Below are 22,694 nucleotides of genomic sequence, written 5' to 3' on the forward strand. Positions count from 1 at the left end.
CATTCTGTTGAGTGGGTTTCAAATGACTTTCAAACTTTTCTTTAAGTATATAATAAGCAGTATTATCATGTATTTCAGGTGCATAATCAAAATATCCAGATACATTGTCTTCTTTATTTTTCAGTCATGCTGAAATAACTAACCTGATTCTAGAAGCTGATGCTAATACAACTACACGTGTAACCTTAATTACCTTACATTCTTACTTCTCACAGGGGTAAAAAGCAAGGTGGATAAATCAAGGAAGCAGTTCTGGTGTTTTAAACCAGGCAAAGACAAATATGACAACTTTTGTACAGGTTACCTAAAAAAAATCATACATATATGATATTTTTTTCAGTGTCTCTTGTCTTGCATGCCAATAAGCTGAAATATATTCCTGCCAAGTCCATTGCAATAGAGTAAAATTCCATAACCTGGATTGAGGCTCTTATCACAGCATGTTCCTGGGGCAATGCATCATTTTTCGTGACTCTCTTGCTGAGAGTTCTCTGATACATCTATGTGATACTTTGGCATCCTCAACTGCATGTTCAATCAGTTTTTATCATTTGGATTATAAAAGTGAGAAATTGGGTGTAACAGAAGCCATTAAAACATCATTGAACTTGAAGACTTTGGCCAATTAAAGCTCTTTTCCCTTTGTGAATGGAATGTATCACATCACTTTTCCAATTTATATTCATTGAAATTTTGTTTCCAAAGCAAGACATCTTTGGGAGAAAAAAAATGAGTTCATTTTTAAAAGAATTCTCAACCAGAAAGTGTTATGACTTTCATTTTAGATAAAGTGGATTCTCATGATTGGAATTTGAATTCTGATTCAGCTATCCAAAAAAAAAAATGTGGCTTAAATTCCAGCAGAGATTGGCTAAAAAATGAAATAGTTTTAGGAATTTTTGGTTAAATCTAGGAGACACTTGATTTCCTGGATCCAGCCAGATATTTTGAGTAAAAAGAATAACTCATCTTTATGTAGCTCTTTAAGTGCTTATAAATTACTTTTCTCGTGACAAGATTTAGCCAGTGTTATCACCGTTTTTCAGAGGAGGAAACTGAGATTCAGCTATTGGAAGGGATTTGGCCAGGATTATGTAACTAAGATGTGTCAGAGAGATGGGTAGAAGTTGCAAAAAATCAAATTTAGACTTGATATCAGGAAAAAAAAAAACCTTCCTAAGAGCTACCCAAGAGCAGAATGGTCTGCCTTCAGAGACACTGGATTCTGCCGCCTCAGAGACACTCAAGTAAAGGCCCAAGTAGCCATTTGTCAGGCATGTTATGTAGAAGGGAATTCCTTTAAAATGGATTAGATAGCCGCCAAATACTTTACAACTCTGAAAATCTGTGATTCAAATCTTCTGACTCCAAAACCAGCATCACAACTAACCTTCTTCCGAAAAGAAAACTTTAGCAACAAGATATGTATGCCATTTGTCCCAAGTCACAAAGTGAGTCACTGGTGGGGAATTTGAATATCTGAATGAAGAAAACCAAGGATTCATGTAGTATTTCACTGTTGAGTAAAATGCAAAAATGTATTTAACATATGAATTACAATACCCCATTTTAACTTTGTCAGTATGTTAGTAATTTAGGATCAGTGGAAGAAATAACAATTTAAAGTATAATTTTATTATGTTTCTCAATAAATTATCAAGTATGATAAAAATTAATATGATACCTCAGATAAAGCTGTTAACTTCATTTATTTCTTACTGCAACTTTATAGCACCATAGCATATTTTCACGTTAAGGCAGCCTGTGAGTTATAAGCCTAGTTGTAATTGAATGGTCTTAATGACAAGTGACTTAGATCATTCCATTTTTAGTTTCTCAGATACATTTTTATAAGTCTCATATCTTTTTGCAAGTGAAGACCTGTCCCAAGATGTCTCAAAAAAAAGCTTTAAACTTTACTGAAAGTTTTGAGACACATTGGTTTTATATAAATCAGCTATTGAATACATATCCTAATTTGCCAAAGCTACTATAGATTTATTTATGTAATGATGCTGTAACATACAAATATGAGTGTTCAGTGTCAACTACAGTAGACACTTTTGAGTATTTGAAATATAATGGCATTTTTCTTTAAAATAAGCATGTCCTTGAAAATATTTGTTTTATAATCCAGTTCATGACGTCAATATAGCCTGTCATTGCTGTGACATCTACATCACTACAAACCATTGCGGAATGATGAAAGCAAAACTTACTCAAAGATTTATAAAGGTCAAATAAAAACACATGCTTCACATAGTGTTACTTAATAATGAAAAAGATGTTAATGTAGTCTGGTTTCTCTACTTCTACCTCTTCCAATGTATTTTTCCATTATATTTATCTATACTAAAATTGAAATGACTTAGAGGCACTATTCCATTTGAAAATAATTTCTTTCTAAACTGTAAAAAAATCTACAGCTTGCTGGAACTTACCAAAAAAATACTGCAGATTCTACAAAAGCCTACCACAGAGTACTTCTATCAAGAAGTCAAATGAAGAGAGGTCCCTTTTCAGTGCCATTTTAGTATGTATAGCCTTTGAGAAAGTTAAGCATCGTTGTCAAGGTGACAAGAATGAATCTAAATCATTTATATTTGAATATACATGTTATTTTAACACAATACCTTTGACTTCCTTACTAAATTACTTGAAGAAAACATGAATTGCATTTTTATGAAGGTCATTTGGCTAAGAATTTGAAAATTTTGTAAAACTTCTTTGTGAATGGCTTTTTAAAATATAGCATTTATCTTGAGTATATTTACAGAAAATTAGACTTAAGGAGTTTGATAATAAAGCTTTTTAACAGAAATCTCTTACAAGTGGATTAAGGTTGGAAACACCAAAATTCTATGACTGTAGGTGCCCGTTTTGACATTATCCTGATTTCAAACATTGTGAACACTATGCAGAATAAAACAGAAATTCTTTAACCAGAGTTTATCCTTTGCTGCACTTCACAATCAAAGATCATGGCCAAATGGGTCACTAACCATTGTGATACCCATGTGATTCCCTCCCCTTTATTTTACAACTCAGATTGCTATTTAAATAACTTAATTTTGACTCTACTTTCCCTTTGCTTAGTTCATCCCATTTCTTGTGTCTTTATGTGATTAGTCTGTTGCTTACTGTCATTTCCTCTTATGTCTCAGCCTATCATGTTTCACCGAGTTATTTTCTGATTCCCACTTTTATTCACTGTACAAGAGTGACTTGGATAACTGTTCTCCAGTCATAGTCAATTCAGCTGAGTTCTGGTGCAACAGACCATTTCTGTGCCAATTAGTTTCTCCAGGAATAACTTGGCCATTGGCCAAGATTGTATACTTTGTACCAATACTTAAATCAATGTGATATTCTTAACATTATCTTCACTCTTTTCCACTCTGCTATCCTTATTGCCCAAGTGGTAAAGTGAAGAAAAGTGATTTAAAAGTAATTTAAGTGAAGAAAATTAAATAGCACTGAGGGCTATTTTATGTTTTTATCTGTTAAATCGATTAGCATAATTAACAAATAATCATCTTGGGGACCTACCTTCCAGTGATAAGCTTTTCTGAAATTAGCTATACTCATCCTCAGATAACAGACATTGTCACCAAGCCCAGACTAAAGGCCTTTCCATCTTGATAGAACTTGCCATCTGCCAGTAGTCCCCTGCTGTCATAGTCTTAAAGAACCCCAGGTTAGCCCCATACCCAGATGAAGCATCAGAAGTGTTTTGTGGGTGAAAAAATAACTTCAGTTGAGTATGATTTTCCATTTCCTGCTTTGGCCCTTTGAATCTGTGATTTAATTTCTATGATTACTTTCTCATGTTGATTGAAACCCTTCCATACCTTCTTGATTTTCTTTTTTTTCTTTTTCTTTTTGTTTGTTTGTTTTGTTTTTTGGGTGAGGCAATTGGGGTTAAGTGACTTGCCCAGGGTCACATAGCTAGTAAGTGTTATGTGTCTGAGGTCTCATATGAACTCAGGTCCTCCTGACTCCAAGGCCAGGGCCCTATCCATTGCTCCACCTAGCTACCCCTGTTCCATATCTTCTTATCCCTGGTGATTCTTGTTCGTGTTTTCTAATAAATCATCGAACCATGTGACAATAGATTTGGAACCGAAAAAAATTAGAGATTAATAGTTTAATCCCACAGTTTTAAAAATAAGGAAACTTGCAGGTACCAATTAGAGCTGGGATAGGAACCTAGATTCATTACCACATGTTTTAGTTTATCTTTATGTGAAAAAACCCCTTCTTTTCTTTCTTACTTGATATAGATCACATGGGATAATGTTTGTAAGACACTTAGCACAGTGCCTGGCACATAGGTCCTTAAAAAATGCTTGTTCCATTCCCTCCTTCATAGTTATTATGGTAATCAAACTATGTCAGTGTGACCTGTGCAGCACACATTAAATTTTTAATGTCATGTACAGGATTAACTTCTTTACTATGTAAAAACAAGTTAATTATTCATTATCAATGTATTTTATAACATAGGCATAACAAAATAGTGACTGCAGAAAAAAAAAGATAGGATTAGGAACAGCGGAATAAATAGTTCCTTTACCTTATGCAGTGTTCATAGTTCTGTATATATTAAAGTATTACTATAGTAAATATTCATTTGGTGAAGCTTGTAATTTATTGTTGATTTTGGAAAAGTAAGGAGAAGTTTCCATTTTAAAGGTGCCTTTTAGCAGAATCAGTGCTACATTTTAATTACTTGTAATTTTGGGTTTGAGAAATTTAGTTTTCATTCCAATAAGTAGCATTAATGAATAGTCCTGACTGGTATCAGCTCTGAATCAAAGGAATTCCTACTATAATTGATTAAAATAATAAAACTTGACAAAAAAGGGATTTTTTTAATGTGGACACTACCTTAAAAGAAATATATTTTACTCTCTTCCTTAATTATCTTCCTTAGGATATGTTATATTTGATGACATTTAATGAGAAGGGCAAGAAGAATTCTCAAAACTACCTTTAAATCACTCAGGTCAAATTCATTAACCAGCACCAACAATTCTTTCATTTAAAAAAATATCCTTACATCTCAAATGTGAAAAAAAACTTTTATTTAAGCTGCATAGGGTTTAGCATCAGAGATTCTTAACTTTTTTTTTGTTTCTTAGACCCTTTTGATATCCTTATGAAGCCTATGGACTCCTCAGAATTATGTTTTTAAATGCATAAAATAAAATACATAGCATTACCAAGGAAATCATTTACACTGAAATACAGTTAACAAAATACTAAAAACACAAGTTTATTGACCCCAAGTTAAAAACCTCTGGTTTCATGAAATATGCATATGAATGGTTATGTGTATGTATGTATCTATATATATGTATATATGTATTTATATACATATATTCACTTCATGCCTGTGCGTGTATATATGTTTACACTTGTGCTGTGAGCAAATCTTCCCTGCTGTGACCCATTTGACAGCATATTTTCAAGGTCTAATGGCCTTAGGTTTAGGAAAGGCATAAGTTAGTCGCAACATACAGATATCTCACATGCCTATGGCAATTTGCTCCACTACAGAATGGGCAGTAGTTGGTCCCTTTGCACAGTCATGATTCTATAGAAAAAAATTCATAGGTATATGTGTTTTATTTATATATATATCTGTAATAATTATTTTTGTTACTAATACAGATAAAAATTAAATTGTGCTCTATTATTTAAAAAAAAAATCCCCAGCATTTGGCACAGTGTCTGCATTACGGAAGGCACTTAATAACTGCTTGTTGACTGTTGACTAGTTGCTTTTGCTTGGTTCCCCAAATCTTTTGGAAAGAGATAAAAAATTTTCTCTAAAACCACTCAGTCTCTAAATATTCCTGAATATTAATTCACTTAGCTCCTAGATTCCTAGATTTTTATTTGCTTCTTAATTATGGATTCCTGCAGCATGCTAGACCCTCATTATTGACCTCCCAAACCAAAGTACAGCCACCTAGTGGGAATAATGCCTCTAATGTCTATTATAAAATGATAAGTACCAATACAACTGTTCTTCTGACCATTGTAGTTTCATGAGGACTGTGTCTGCTTACATCATTCCTCCCTCATACAGGATTTTATCTGTGCAGTTTTTACTGATGCCATATTCTCTGTGATGACAAGATTGTAATTCTAGCCAAAATATGCACTTAGAACTGTCATTTAATAGAGTATTTGCAACTGACCCTAAAAGCCATCAAGAAATAAAAAAATCACAATCTTATGACAAATATTAAATTGCATATTAGGTTCAGCTAATGTAAAGGGTTTTTCTAATTCTGTTTGGGAGCCACAGTTACACTTGATTTGAGGTGCTCAAAAAACTAGTTATAACTTTCATTAGACTATCTTATGTGCCACACTCACTGGTATTTTTAAAATGTTCATACATGTATGAGCAAATGAATATGCAATAAAGTAGCTGCTGTTCTTCCTTATATAAGGACTAAATTAGACAATTATATTTTAAGAAGCTTTTCTATCCCTGCTGATATATGTTATTTCTAACAAAAAGGTCATTTTTTAATGTTCATTTAAGTTTAGGCATAACATAGGAGAAGGAAAAAAAATAAACTGTCTCTTTGTCTGAGAATTAATTGTATGACCATAAGGAAATTAAGCTCATTATTCTCATGTGTAAGTCTATCTTGTTTGATTTCATTGAATCTTTGTGGCAGAGTTCGCATGTAATGTTCAAACTTAGTGTACAAACTAGTGTCTTCACTTTTTGTGTAAATGATTTTTTGTGTAAATGCTTCTAAATTTTATAGATCAGATAGATGATATTGGAAGAGAAAATTTAATTGGCCTTTTGAATTCTGATTTAATGCTATTTTTAAAAATTCTATCTTATATTATCCTATTATACATGCCCTTTACATCAAAGAAGGGGGGACCAAAAATTGTTGGAATTTCCTCTTGCTTTCTTCTGCTCTAATTTTTTTTTTATTTTTAACTATTAAAAATGCCTTCACTTATCACCAGCTGATTGAAATGGATTGAATTTTCAGTTAAAAGAGAGGTAGTATGACAACTGATTAAATGCTATGGATTTTACAATCTTGATGGTCCTAAAACATTTTCTGTTGCTTTTTTAAATGCAATGAAAAATAAATCACAGACAATGGACTTAAATACAATGCCATAATACAAATAGTATAGTGCTAATATCAAAAAGTTATTTTTCTCTCTAAAGGTAATTTTAACAAATAAAATTCATTACTATTTTTTAAAATATTTATTTTATAATGTTTATCAACAAAAATAGAATCCAGATCAGGATGTGGATAGAAAGATGGAGCAATGACGTATTGCAAGGTTTCTAAACCTTAATGTGTGCTTATACATTTCTATGGCCGCAATATTGTTGTGTTTTGTATAACGTGTTGCATGCTTCTCAGTATGAAATTCTAAAGGTACTTTGTTAAATTAATTCTAAAATTATTCTTGTGGCTGGGTTTTTTTTTGTTTGTTTCTTCGTTTTTAGCGAGTACATCGATCTAGCTCCTCTGAAGGCAGCACAATTGATAATGCTATCCCTGAGGATGGAGAAGAAGCAGTGGCTGAACCTGAAAATTCCGATGAGCCAGAGGCCTGTTTTACAGATGGTAAGAGGAAAACTGACACCTGTTCATGGTAATTTGACTATTGTTAATAGACTTCATTTTCAAAATGATGTTGTGGATGAGACTTTTTTGTTTCAAAGCATTCAAGTGCCTGGGAATGAAGGCTGGGTCATGACAAGAGCAGGTATCCTATTTAAAATCACATCAGTGGAGCTTGAGCGCAGTGAGTGACCTTTCCAGGTGTTGTTTCAGCTCACACTCACATTAGCCTTACACAACATAAATATCAGCATTAGCATGTATTATTAGTTAGAAGATAGAAGACTGTGAAGTCCCAATTCATATTGGCTACCATAAATATGATCAGGAGACATTGATTTCTGTTGAGTTACTAATTTGCCTTTATGATCTCAAATGAAAGTCTGTATTACAGAGGGAAAGATTAAAATCTAGAGTATTGAGCTGTCTTTCCTCTGTGAAAGTCATGGCTTTGTCTTTCCTTATATACCTTTTTTAGTATAGTGCCTGGCTTGTTGCTTGTTGATTTGTATAGCCCACCATTAATGGAATGTGAAATTTGAGTCATTTGAAGATAGACTTTATCCAATCTGTTCATACTTGTCAAAATTGATTATCTGAAATAAAAAGGAAACTAAAGACAAAGTTATAGAACCATCTATGATTTAATTTGCAAAGCTAACATTTGCATAGTAAACCAAGTCACCTCCTCGGAGGTCAGAGACAAGGAGTGATTTCGAGAGATGATTTTTATAACAAAAAAGGAGGACAAGGCAGGTCACCTGACTAGTTAGCTTTCTCCCAGACCTTCTTAATCATATGCCAGATGTCCTTTCTTCCCAGTGGTACCTTTTGTAATCAGTGATTAGCAGTTACTCTCCCCATCCCACCCACCGTCTTCCTTAGCAGAGTCCATTACTCAACTTAGTCTAGTAAAAGAAAAAAAAAGGCTTACCCACTAAGACTGGGGAAAAAAAATCCCTTTCTCCAACTGCCAGAGAAAACTCTGGTCAACCACTATTTCTGCTAGAAAGGGGTCTTAGCCTTTTGAAAAACCTTTTAATCTTATGATTATTCTATTCTAAATTATCTGCTACTGAATGATAAAGTCTTCTCAATCTATCTATTCATTAAATCTATAGGTAATCTAGACTTAAGAGACCATGTTAGTCTGGCTTGGTTTAGGGCTATCTCTTCCTAAAGAAGGGAGCCTTATCTTACAATTAAACTAAAAATAAATCAAAGTAATCAAAAAGTTCATTTCTTTTTCACACTCCCTTGCTTACCTCTTTTTTAAACATTTGATGTAATTGTAAATATCAGGAATGTTTATAGTCATGGAAGAGAACAAAACTAACTGACTTATATAAACATATAAACTTTATGTTCTAGCACCCTAACATTTTGTCTTGTGTATTTTCAATAATGATAATGATAATGATAACTGATATTGATACAGTACTTTCCAGTTTCAAGTTATAGATTGAAGATGAATATTATATATATATTTTTCTTATTTAAGCTGATATAGAAGCATAATATAGTACCTACTCCATGTGTTTTTTAAGCTACTTATATAGTAGCAAAATAATTGGAAAATAAAGGTATTTGCAAGTTAGTATAAAATGCCTAAATTTTCTGAGCAGTAAAATGAGGGCATTCAATCTTGAAGATTTCTTCTAGCTTTAAATCCTCTGAAACTGTGAAGGAATTTTATTTTAAGTAAATCTTTTTGCATATTTTATTTTAATGGAAAAGTGGCAAAATAATTATTAAGTTTTCTACTTGCTCTTTCATCATTGCCCTCTACAACAGAGATTATCAAGCCTTTTGCAGGGGCAGCACCCTTTGCATTGAATAAAATCTGCAGAGTCCTGGCCAAAAAAAAAATCTTTCCAAATGACTTTTTAAAAACATTGACCATTAACACTATCAAATTGATACAATGTTAGTTTCAATTATTAAAAAAAAAAACTTAAAGAGCAGTTTTATTATGGCTCTAATATAGTACTTCACATCTTAGAAGAAGAAAATGAATACTCATTATTAATAAGTATTTTATAACTGATAACACTGCCAGATGTTAGGGATAACCTTGTAAGATATTCTGCAACAATTTTCTTCTTTCCCCTCCTTTTATTTATAAAGATTAATATTTGAGGGTATTATTTCAGTTCATCATATTTTTACTTTAGAATTTCTATAGTTTTATTTTAAATTGACTGCCATTCTATAAGATATATGAACCTACTTATTTTTAAAGTGGTAACATAATGCTTATTGTATCAGGAATGCTAGAATAAAACTCAAATTGAAGTTAACTGTAATTATATTGGCATTTCTTTTGTATATGGGATTAGATTCTTGAATTAGGCTCATGGATGTTTATTTCATCATCAGTAAGTAGGATTATAGAATTTAGTGACTAAAGGTACCAAAGAGATCATTTAAATCAAATCTTTCATTTTCTAGATGAGAAAAATAGTCATGATTTGTCCAAGGTTATGCATATAGACAATAACAGAGTTATTATTCAAACTCAGGTCTTCTGAGATATCAACAATTTTGGTTTTTGTTTCATTTATGCTTTTTAACTTTGCCCAGTTATCTAATATGCTCATTATAATAATCATTATAATCATTACAGAAATGATAGTAAACAGCTAGAAAGAGTATTGGCATTGAAGCCAAAGGACGTGTTCTCAAATAGAGTTCTCCCACTTATTACCTTTGTGACTATTGGTCAGTCATTAAGTCTTAGTGTCTTCATCTGCAAAATGAAAAAGTTGGGTAAGATGGGCCTCCAAGGTCCTGTCTTGCTCTATGATCCTATACATGGGCATATTATTTATATGTGACTGCCAGATATTTCATATGATATGGAGTTGGGAGGAGAGATGATAACATTGGTATCCTGTTCAGACTCTGGGAGCAAAAGAAGTACTCAGAAGTCATTGAATAGTGAATAAAAGGCTTATTTAGCCCCAAATTAGCAAGGATATACACAAGAAGGTCTTAGTGACACTTAGCACATACACACACACACACACACATATACACACATACACACATACACACATATGCAGCCCCCATGAGCAGGGCAAGGTATGGTAACTTACATGGTCTTTAGATTTCTGACTAGTCAGAGGGGCTCCACATGAATGGGACTTTTTAATGCCCTTTCGTGACCAGAAAGCTATGTCATGGGAGATTAGGAGCCAGTCAGTTCCTGAGGAGAGCTTTGTTGCCTTTTAGTCAAAACTAATCCCTCTTGTGGGCCGGTCTTGTCACAGATGGACTCTGGCAAGACTCATTTTAAGCATTTTCAAATTGAATTTAGAACAATAAGGCAGTTCACACAATTAATTTAAAATAATCCATCACTGGTGGCTCTGCACCTCAGGTAAACACACACTCTGTGATAGTTTTGCTGTTTGATGTTTGTCAAATACTACAACTTGTTTATTCATGGACTCCCTTGGACTGCTTCACAGAGCTCCCAGATTCAGATTGGTTTTGAGCTGCCTTACCTGGGATAATACCGCTTTAATTTTCTATGGGAACATACTCCCTAATAATTACAAGGCTACATTGCTAAACTTTATCACATGGTTTAGGTCATTTCATTTTTAATTGCCTGTTACAGGTTGAATGCTTCAGATAGGCATACAAAGTTGAAAAACACATAGCTCATACTCTCATGAACCTCACAATGTTATGCAATTAGATTTTTAGTCAAAAGACCTGGGCTCAGAATCCAGTTATACTTCTTGTCACCTGTGCAGCCTATGAAATGAATCAATGAAAGAGACTGAGTGAAAAAGACTGTGAGGCAAAAAGAATCAGAAAACCATAGCATTTAGATCTGGAAGTGACCCAGCCCCATCACTTTGCAAATGAGACTAAATTCAGGCCCTAAACAGTCTTTAAAAAGGCTGTTAGAATCGATAATGAAGAGGTCACTGGAAATCTTGAAGTATACGCTTTGAGGAGAGTGATTGGAAATGAGGCAGAGGAGATGAGCAATCAGTAGATAAGAGAGAAGAGACAATAAGCTAGGCTTCTTAGGTGGTTTAGTCCTCCCGTTCCATTTTTATTATTCCAATTTTAAAAATTGATACATTTTGTTTTGATACAATAAATGAGTCCTAAGAAGCCTCCAAATGCACTCCCCTACAAAGCAACTTCTCTAAAAACAGTTAAGCTAAATTCATCTAAAAGAATGATTTTTGATTTATAACATGTTACTTTCTATTTTTGTTGTTTGTTGACTATTAACAGAAAGGATGTATGTGTTCCAAGGGCTCTTGTCCTGGCGATTGATCTTCTATGGCTTTTTGTGACACTTCTTCTTGGGTCTGCTTCTCTCTGATCCTTCTCATTCTCCTTTGCTGGGTCATCGGTCATGCCCTATCCCCAAACAGGGGTACATCCACAAGGCTCACATACTCTTCTCTCTTAGTAATCCCATTGACTTTCTTGCATTTAGCTATTATATTTATGGAGAGGACCCTGACACATTTATCTAGCCCTAGTCTCTCTTTTGAGCTCTTATCCCATTTTGACTACTTCCAAAACAAAACTATTATCCTTCCAAAATCAGCCCCAATTCCTAACTTTCCTGTTTATGTTTATGGTGCTACCATCCTTGCAGTCACTTGGGTTCATAATTTCAGAGAATCGTCCTTGTTTTTTATTCTCCTGCATCCCCCATATCTAATCAGTTAGTAAGTCTTCTGGAATCAAACCCTTCGACATCTCTCATACCTGTCTACTTCTCTCTACGCACAACACAATCACTATGGTCCTCCAGGCCATCATCACCCCTTTCCTACGCTGTTGAAATGGTCTGCTAATTGGTCTCCTGGCCACCAAACTCCTCCCTGTCCAGTCTATTCTTCACTCTGCTGCCTAAGTGATATTGCGCTGCTCAAAAACATCAAATTACACTAAAATAAAATACAAGATCCTCCACTTGGCAAATAAAACCCGTTATCCCCTTCCCTGAATTTTACATCCCAGCCGGCCTGCCAGATATACACTTTACATGGAGTTCCATCTGCATTCATACCTTTTCACAGGATGCCTTCCCCTCCCCACCCAGGCCACTGCCACCATGACTAGAATGAGCTCACTCTTCACCTTCAGTTCCAAGAATCCACAGCTCCTCTTAAGGATCCCTTTCAGTGCCCCTTTCTACAAGAATCCTCTTCTTATCCCCATAGCTGTTAGTATTCCCTTCCTTAACTTTACTTTATTTGTGTACATAATTTTCCTCTAATAAAATCTCCTTAAAGATAAGGACTGTTTCATTTTTGCCATTGAATTTCCAAAGTTTAACCTAGTAAGTAGAACATAGTGTGAGTTTAATCAATGTTTGCTAATTGATCATTTTAACCCATTATAGGTGATGAGGTAACCTAAAGAAACTGTAGAGAGAAAAAAGAACAGGAGCCAGGACAGAGCCTTGGGATATGCCCACAGTTTGGGACAAGGGGCAGAAAAAAGGGTGATGAGCTAACAAATTAGTGTTATGAGTGGCCAGATCAGAGGAAAAAACAAAGTAAACTATCATTGAAACCCAAAGAGGACAGTATTTAAGATAGGTCCAGGGGTAATTCTGAGAAGTACATTGTCAAATGCTCCAGAGATGTCAAGCCTAATTAAAACTGACAAAGAGACATTGATTTTTAGCAATTTAGATAGAAAACGTGTATAAGAATTGTTCTTGTCCTCTTGGAGCATATAATCTGTAGGAAATAAGACACAGTCATAAAGTTTAACGCACACTGTTATGATAAACACAATAGAGACTAACAAAACCTACTACGTATGGTCCAAAGGCCTTGTTTTCCATTGAGCACAGATAGGATCACTCATTTTGCCAATTACTTACCAAAGGTATTCCTACAGTCTATTTTATACTAACTTCCTCCTGACATTCACTGTCATACTTTTCCCTTTATTTTCAGGGAACAATTACTTCTTTTATGCCAACCTCATTTATTCAACAAACATTTAGTGAATATTGATATTTAAAATACATTTTTAAGTACTATAGGGAATACTAACACTAAGATAAAGTCTCGACTCTTATGAACCTTACAGGGAGAGGAGACATATTACTCGAGTAATTGTAATTTTTTAAAAAATCCAGTTGGGTACCAAAGATTGTGTTATTTCGATAAGAGAGTGAGCATTTATAGTGGTGAGCTCAGGAATGTCTTCATGGATGTTATAGCAGCTGAGCTATGCTGAAACTACATGACATATCCTTATATTATATAATTTCTGATTTTACTAATTCTTTCACCCTCCATTGCTAGCATTAATTTCTCATTTCACGCCAGCATCTACAGCTATGATTATAACATATACCTATAATCCAACCAGAATATTTGTACCATCTGTTATTTTGCTTATATGACATATGAACATAAATATGCTGTTGATAAGGCAAATTGGCAGGGATGTGGACATTTTTTTGTTACCAACAATTGAATAAATTCAGATTCAACACAAGTTTTATTAAGTACCTGATACATAAAAGATCTTGGATAATAATCCTTGGCATTTTCAAAATGCCTTATTGCTTTTAGTGCATTTTGATGTATATTATGATATTACATTTTAATGTAAAGCATTTTGCACCCCAATTTAACTGTATTAACAGCACATAAATTCCATGATTATATGTTGGGAAGCTAATTCTATTCCAAATGATTTGCTACCCCTTCCTAAATCATTTTCAATACCAATCAACTTTTCATAATAAGAATAATTCAAATAATTCAATATCTAATGCTTGGATTTGTTTATAATCACTGGATCTTAAAAGGTTTTTTAAAGAAAAAATGTAAGTATGATTTTAGAAAATCTTTAAATTTTTTAAAGTGTTGAGCCAATGAATAATTCTTTCTTTATTTTGGTTTAAGCTTTTGTGCTAATTTCATTTTATAACGTGCACATTGTTGGAACATTTTTTAATCTGAGAGTTTTAGTTAAAAATGATGAAAGATGATATAGCCATTATGTAATATATCATCAGAGTAACCTAATGAAGCTACTCAAGAGAAATAGTTTTTCCCTTTGGTACTCATTAAAGTGTTTGAGAGGCTCTCTGTTATGTTTACATTTATTTAATAGGTTTTTGTAAAAGGAGGTGTGATAACATTGCTAACCAGGTAGGTTCAAATTCTCTTAGGATTTGCTTTTGTCTATAAATCAGCCAAGTGGCTGAGTATTCTGGTCCCATAAGGAGAAAATGAAACTTTCTAAAGCGAAATAAATCCAGAGGGCAATATTTATGAGTCTTCATCATATGAAAAGTTTTCTTACTTTTCTAATTGGGATATGCATAAGGGAGGGGAAGAGGCTCAGGGTTGTGCATATGTCTCGATTATAGGATCAAGTAATACATATTTTCTCTCCTTTTCAAGCCCAACAATACTTCAAGGTCTTGCGATCATATCTGTTAAGATCCTCCTCCATATATACAGATCAAAATCCATGTAAAACTTATTACATATGTTAAAAAGTTACCCAGCATTCTGAGAGGTAAAGTTACCTGCCCATGATCATATCACTAGCTTCGAAGGCAGGATTTGGTCTTCTTGACTCCAGGTCTAACTGTCTATCCAACATAACACATTGCCTCTCAAGAAAACAAATATTAATCATTTCAAAAAATTAATTGGCATAATTATTTTCTTCTATGGAAATTATATATAAAGCAAGGTTAACTAACCCTACGCATGAGCTTTTTTTTCATATTTAAGTAGAACTATGGTAAGTACCAAGAGCTAAGATATTATAAAAGATTTTAATCATATTTTCTTCTCATCTCTATACATGCCTTGGTAGACAGAATATCTAACTTAAAATTGTTTTTCAATACTGCCTAGTTGCTGGGTTTTTTTTTAACCTCATGATATTTTTTAACCTCATAATATTTTTTCAATTAAGCTATATTTTTGGAAGAAAAGAGTAATATTGGTTTTAATATTGCCCTTTCTTGGTAATCTTAACTATGATTGTTAAGTAATTATGATTTATTTAAGTAATTTTTTAATATTTATTTAAATAATATATGTATTAATAATCCTTCTTATTTACTTTTGCCATTGGCTTTGTGATTTTTCAAGAATTTGCGGAAAAAATATTTCTAGGGTTATAATTAAATATTTGTGTATACCTTTTTGACAGAGACTTTTAAGACCCATAGGACCCAGTTTACTTTGAGAGGTATTTTACTCTCTTGGCTCATATCCCCTACCCAAGAGACTTGGGGAAATGTATGCTTGATACTCTCCAGTATGCTGAGACCAATTTATTGCTTGTAAGCATATCATTCACAGTATTGCAGATTTTATTTTATCCTAGATGAAATAGGGAGTCATTGAAGATTTTTGAGCAGTGAAGTGACATGGTTAGACCTGTGGTTTAGGACGATTATTTTGGCAGTTCTTGAATTGAGGGGTTTGGGAAACAGATGGATTGGAAGATCAGCTTCACCTATCTTTTTCCCCTAACTATTTAACAATAAATGCTCTCAAAATGGGTGATAATCTAGTGGCCATGTCAAGAGAAAAGATATTCCATGCAAAATAAATTAGGTATCTGAAACCTAATTTATTGAGATGGACCCTGGAGGTACCTTTGACTGTCCCTAGATCTCTCAGAAAGAAATAAGAGCACAGCTACTGAAAATCGTCCTTGGACATTTCCAACAAAGGCACATGTTCTGCCAGGCCTTAAGGTTCTCTCATTTTGTATCCACTGCTGATTCCACTTGTCCATCTTACAGTGGATCCCAGCAGCTGGGGCATGGATCCAAAACGAAACTAGCAGCCCAGTGCAGTGGAAACTTACAGCTATTCCTCAGCTCCCCATGTGAACTGTGACATTCCTAATGGTTTTCCCACTTCTCAGTCTAGTTTCAGGCTTTCTATTTTTAACTGGTAGAGAGACAAGTTGATGTTTTCACTTCATTTCCCAAATGTTAGTTTTCTTAGCTTTTAATATTACAGCTACTTGAGGGAATAATAAAAAAGGGAGGAAAAGGGGAGAGGTATGTCTCATACAAAGATGGTGGGCTAAAATCCATGAAACTCTCTAATCTAATTTCACATCTCTTCACAGATGGACCTTTTCAGTATAGCTATAGTTTCTTGGGATTTTATACAAGGAGGCTCATGGGTCAGGAATGCAAGGGTAGCAAAAGAAATTTTTTTTTTCTTTTAAAAAGTTACCCACGAACAAAGGTGCCATTAGACCTGACTTAAATATGTGACTTAAATCTCCTGAACTCTAAATGTTAACATGTGTTATGTAGGTAAAGTAAGCAGGTTAACAGAGGGGCAGGTAGGTAGCACAGTGGATAGAGCACCAGGCCTGAAGTCAGGAAGGCTCATCTCTGTGAGTTCAAATCTGATCTCGGACACTTCCACTTAACCCTTGGTTTCCTCATTGATAAAATGAGCTGGAGAGGGAAATTGCAAACCACTCCAGGACCTCTGTAAAAACAAACAAAAAAGAAAAAAAAAACCAAATAGGGTATGAAGAGTCAGACATGACTGAAAAATAACTGAAAAAATTGGTTAACATTTACTCAGTGCTTTTGTTTAGTTCTTACTGTATTGAGGTATTTCACATCTATGTGATGGATCAATAGGCAAGTACAGAGCCCCCCCCAAAAAAGACATCTACTATAGTTCTGTGGAGGATAAACTGAGGAATGGAAAGATTGGAAGCAGGGAGGACAATTAGGAGGGTTTTAGAGTAGTACAGGTGGGATTTGTTGGAGGCCTGCACAAAGAGGGTAGTTAGTAGAATGAAAGAGAGAGGCACTTATGGGAGAGATGGAACATATCGATTCTGCTTTCCCATACTGCTTTCATGTTTCTGGGACTAGGCAGATTCAAGTCCAGCTTTGTTCCAGCTCCAGAGACTTTCTGTTTTTCTTAAGGGTCCTAATCTTTTTGAGAAAACAGGGCAACAAACTTATCTTGTCTAATCTCCATAGTAATGAATGGATATCTCTGACAATCCACTCCCAGCCCTTTGAGGATTATTGAGGGGATAGCAGTTATTTCCACTGGCTTCTGGATTAAGTCAAGTAAAGAAGGCACCGATCCTTCTTAATTCTTTCATGGAAATGCCTCCTGGAGGAAGAAATACATCTTACTCTTACATGTGTGCTATCCTATGCAATGCTTTTTTTTTTAGTCTACTGGTATCTTGACCTTATAAAATGACTAGTTTTGAGTGAAGATGTTTGTATTGAATAGTGTTTTAGAAATATATTGGGGAACAATAAAGAGATGGTGACTACATGTGAGCAACTTCTTTTTAATTTTCAAATTGTTTTTTTCATGTTTTCCATTCTGCTAGGTTGTGTACGAAGGTTCCCATGCTGTCAAGTCAGCGTAGAATCTGGCAAAGGAAAAGTTTGGTGGAACATAAGGAAAACCTGCTACAGAATAGTAGAACACAATTGGTTTGAGAGTTTCATTGTCCTCATGATCCTTCTCAGCAGTGGTGCTTTGGTAAGTGATGGATTACATATATATATATAGATAGATAGATACATACATACATACATACATATATATAGATAGATAGATAGATATAGATACAGATATAGATATAGATATATATAGATATATATGAAAACATTTGATTTAAGAATTTAACTGATGCAGAAAATTATTGCAAATTACTGTTTTCACGAGAATTAAAGTATAGGTTCTCCCTGAGTTATAGAAATCCAAATTAAGAATATGTGCAAAATTAAAATCTGTACACCATACAGAAAACAAGGTATTCCCAGAGTCACGCTAATCTCTCCTCTCTGCTAAGTCCCACCCTAAACTGAGGAACAGGAGGCCCCTTTGTGGCAAGATATGAAACATTTCCCAAACCATTGTCTTTTCTTCTCATCACTTACCCTGAAAGGCATTTCCATTTAGGAACAATACTATAGATGCAGAATATAGGAAACAGAGCACTGATTTGACTCAGAGGATCTGGGTTGAAATTCTGCCTCTGTCCTAAGCACAGGGGTCCAACTTATCTGCCCTCAGCCTCAGGTTCCTCATCCATAAAATGAGGTATTTGACCTGAATGGCCTTCGAGGCCACTTCCAAATCTAAATCTATGGTCCTATAATCTTATAATTAATTGGGATTCAGTTCAGAGGCTAGATTATAAAAACCTATATGACTCATAATGTAATTGACAGATTATTCATTGTAATGAGAATGGTACACAGCAGAGAGAGAGAGACAGACTTTCCACAGTGTCTGTTCAGGTCTTTGAGTAAGGCACAGAGAAGAGGTGTGAATCAATAGGAAGGTGACTCCTGTGGGCTTCCAGGTGGGAAAGGAAAGGTATGGTCCAGAAAGAATGGCCATAACTTAGGGCAAACTCTTGTAATTGTAAAGGGTTACACTGGACAGTTTGAATTATTTTTAAAAAAATTCATCCCTACACTAATCCTAAATCTATTGCCCTTTAACTTGAACTCAGTTGTTATAGTTCTGTCCCCTGTAGAAACATGACAATGCTCTAAACACTTGAAGGGAGTTATCTTGCCCCATCTTCAAAATTAATCTTCTAATAAAATATCCCTTGTTCCCTCAAACATGTATCAGATAATGTAACTTCCAGATGTTTAACTATCTTTTCTCAGGACACTTTGTACTTTTTTAGGAACCCTCTTAAAATGGTATACCAAGAAGTAAATGTAAAATTTTAGATCTGAATATTCATACAACTATTACTTTACTTGATCTATATAGTGTATTTATATATACTATATAGTATATAGCATTTTAAAAATCTAATATTTTATTTAGATTTTGTAAAATATCTGTATCATAGCATTGGCTTACAGGGAGCTTGTGGCCAATGAAAGCTTGGAGGATCTTTTTTCACTTTAATTGCTTCATTTAGTCAGGTATCTCCCATCCAGTTATTATTCAGTCATTTTCAATCACAACTCCATCTGGGGCTTTCTTGACAAAGATATTGGAATAGTTTGCCACTTCCTTCTCCAGCTCATTTTTCCAGATGAGGGAAACTGAAGCAACAGGGTTAAGAGACTTGCCCACGGTCACACAGCTAGTAAGTGCTTGAGGCTGGATTTGAACTCAGGAAGATGTGTCTTCCTGACTCCAGACCTGGTAGTCTATCCACTGTGCAATCTAGTTTCCTTTCCCCCTTCCACCCCCCATCCATTAGTTACATATTTAATTTTTTTAACCTAGATAGAGGATTTTATAATATCCCTGTTAAATTTTATCATGTTGGTTTCAGTCCATCAATCTAGCCTGTTGAGATTAATCCGAATCTTGATTCATCAGGAATACTAGCTCTTTCTCAGAATTTTAAGTCATCTTTCTGTAGTACTGAATAATACCTGAGTTTAAGAGGCTTTGTGAACCTTGAAAATAACTTGACTTCTCGGGTCTTCTGTTTCTTCATCTGTTAGAGAGTGTGTATTAGTTGGACTATATGCTTGTTCTTACTATGCCTAGATTGGCTCTTAGTGAGTGTGTGTGTGTATGTATGTGTTATGTGTATGTGTTGGGGGCAGAGCTAAATGCTAAGAAATCATTTGCTTAAGCAATCATCAAAACTGCTTGGTACTGGCTAAGAAATAGAGTGGTGGATCAGTGAAATAGGTTAAATATGCAAGACACAGTAGTCAATGACTGTAGTAATCTATTATTTGATAAACCCAAAGACCCCAGCTTCTGGGATAAGAACCCACTCTTTGAAAAAAACTGCTGGGAAAACTGGAAAAGAGTATGGCAGAAACTAGGCATAGACCAAAATCTCACACCATATACCAAAATAAAGTCAAAATGGGTACATGATTTAGATATAAAGGCTGATACTATAAGCAAATTGGGAGAGCAAGGAATAGTTTACCTGTCAGATCTATGGAGAACAGAAGAATTCATGACCAAACAGGAGATAGAGAACATTACGAAAAGCAAAGTAGATAATTTTGATTACATTAAATTGAAAGGTTTTGCACAAACAAAACCAATGCAACTAAGATTAGAAGGAAGGTAGAACATTGGGAAAGAATTTTTACAACCAGTCTCTCTGATAAGGGCCTCATTTCTGAAATATATAGAGAATTAAGTCAAATTTATAAGGATACAAGCCATTCCCCAATTGATAAATGGTCAAAGGATATGAACAGACAGTTCTCAGATGAAGAAACTAAAGCCATCTATAGTCAAATGAAAAAATGCTCTAAATCACTATTGATTAGAGAAATGCAAATCAGAACAACTCTAAGGTACCACATCACACCTATCAGAATGGCCAACATGACAAAACAGGAAAATGATAAATGCTGGAGAAGATGTGGGAAAATTGGAACACTAATGCATTTTTGGTGGAGTTGTGAAATGATCCAACACTTTTGGAGAGCAATTTGGAACTATGCCCAAAGGGCTATAAAAATGTGCATACCCTTTGACCCAGCAATAGCACTTCTAGGGCTATATCCCAAAGAGATCACACAAATGGGAAAAGGACCTACATGTACAAAAATATTCATAGCAGCTCTTTTTGTGGTGGCAAAGAATTGGAAATTGGAAATTGAGAGGATGACCATCAATTGGGCAAGTTGTGGTATATAAATATGATGGAATACTATTGTGCTATAAGAAATGATGAACAGGGTGACTTCAGAAAAACCTGGAAAGACTTGTATGATCTGATGCTGAATGAAGTGAGCAGAACCAAGAGAACATTGTACACAATAACAGCCACGTTGTAAGATGACTAATATTGATAAACTTAACCCTTCCTGGCAATACAAGGATCTAAGACATCTCCAGAGGCCTTGTGATGGAAAATGCTGTGCACATCCAAAGAAAGAACTATAGAAGTCGAATTGCTATTTTTTTTCTCTTCTGTTGTGTTTTGTTCCTCTTTCGGATGGTTCCTCCTATTGGTTTTAATTTCTACTTACAACATCACTAATGTGAAAATATGTTTAACATGAATGTAAATGTATAGCCTGTATCAGATTGTGTGCCATCTTAGGGAGGGTGGTGGGGAGGAAGGGAGAGAAAAATTTTAAACTTAAAAGCGTATGGAAGTGATTATTGATAAATCAAAATAAATTAATAAAAAAGAAATCATTTGCTTAATAATAAATTCTAGATTTTTGCCATGTAACCTCCTTTCCCCTTAAGATCTTGCAAAATAAGATTTTGCAGTTTAGCTGAGAGAGATGCTCTCACCATTTCTGAGAGAGAAAAGAGAAAGAAGGAAGAGAGAGAGAGAGAGAGAGAGAGAGACTGAGAGAGAGCTTATCATAGTACTAGGGTTAGATGAGAGGACCTGAATTTGAATACCAAGTCAGCTAATTACTGCCTATGTGATTTTGGATAAGTCACTTCATTTCTCTATGCTTCTGTTTCCTCTTCTATAAAATGAGGGAGTTTTCTTTGTATCCCAAGCACTTAGCACAGTGCTTGGTGTGTAGTAAATACTTAACAAATGTTTATTGACGACTGACTGAAACTGGATGATGTCTAAGGCCCCTTTCTGTTATAGATACAGTGAGCTTAGAAATGATCTTTAGGGACAAAATTTTTTTTTTAAGTTGGAAGCTTCCAATACTTTGAAAATCAGGAAGCTGTGTATGTAGTCTCAATTACTAAAGGACTATACAAAGATATCTTCTTGGATTATTGATTATATTAACAGATATGTTCCAAACATAAATATGTCAATAGCATAGATGGAATTTATAAACGCTTTTTAATAATTTTTATGAAACTTCACAGGTGTTTTATGTCTATTATGTGGGTTTTTGAAACAAAGTTGTTCTCATACTTGATTCTCTTGTACTTCTTTAGTAAATAATAAGTACTGGGACAGTTAGGTGGCAGAGTGGATAGAGTTCTGGCCATGGAGTCAGGAAGACCTGAGTTCAAATCCAGCTTCAGATACTTACTAGCTATATGACACTGGGCAAGTTACTTAACCTCGATTGCCTCAAAAAAAAAAGAATAAATACTACCTATCTTCACATTCTTAGCAATGTAGACTATC

At 34.4% G+C, this 22,694-nt stretch overlaps 1 protein-coding gene across 1 annotated transcript in view; it reads left to right on the forward strand.

Moving 5' to 3' along the window:
- The window catches only part of LOC114045697 (sodium channel protein type 9 subunit alpha), a 196,372-nt gene that overhangs the window by 139,212 nt on the left and 34,466 nt on the right, over positions 1-22,694 (forward strand). The window contains exons 18-19 of the mRNA XM_027865806.1: positions 7,511-7,631; positions 18,000-18,154. Of these exons, the coding sequence (XP_027721607.1) occupies positions 7,511-7,631; positions 18,000-18,154 (276 nt within the window). The remainder of the gene's footprint in view (positions 1-7,510; positions 7,632-17,999; positions 18,155-22,694) is intronic.

The sequence above is a fragment of the Vombatus ursinus genome, unplaced genomic scaffold (genome assembly GCF_900497805.2).
Source record: "Vombatus ursinus unplaced genomic scaffold, bare-nosed wombat genome assembly UNPS02014779.1, whole genome shotgun sequence".
In the NCBI taxonomy this organism is placed as follows: Eukaryota; Metazoa; Chordata; class Mammalia; order Diprotodontia; family Vombatidae; genus Vombatus; species Vombatus ursinus.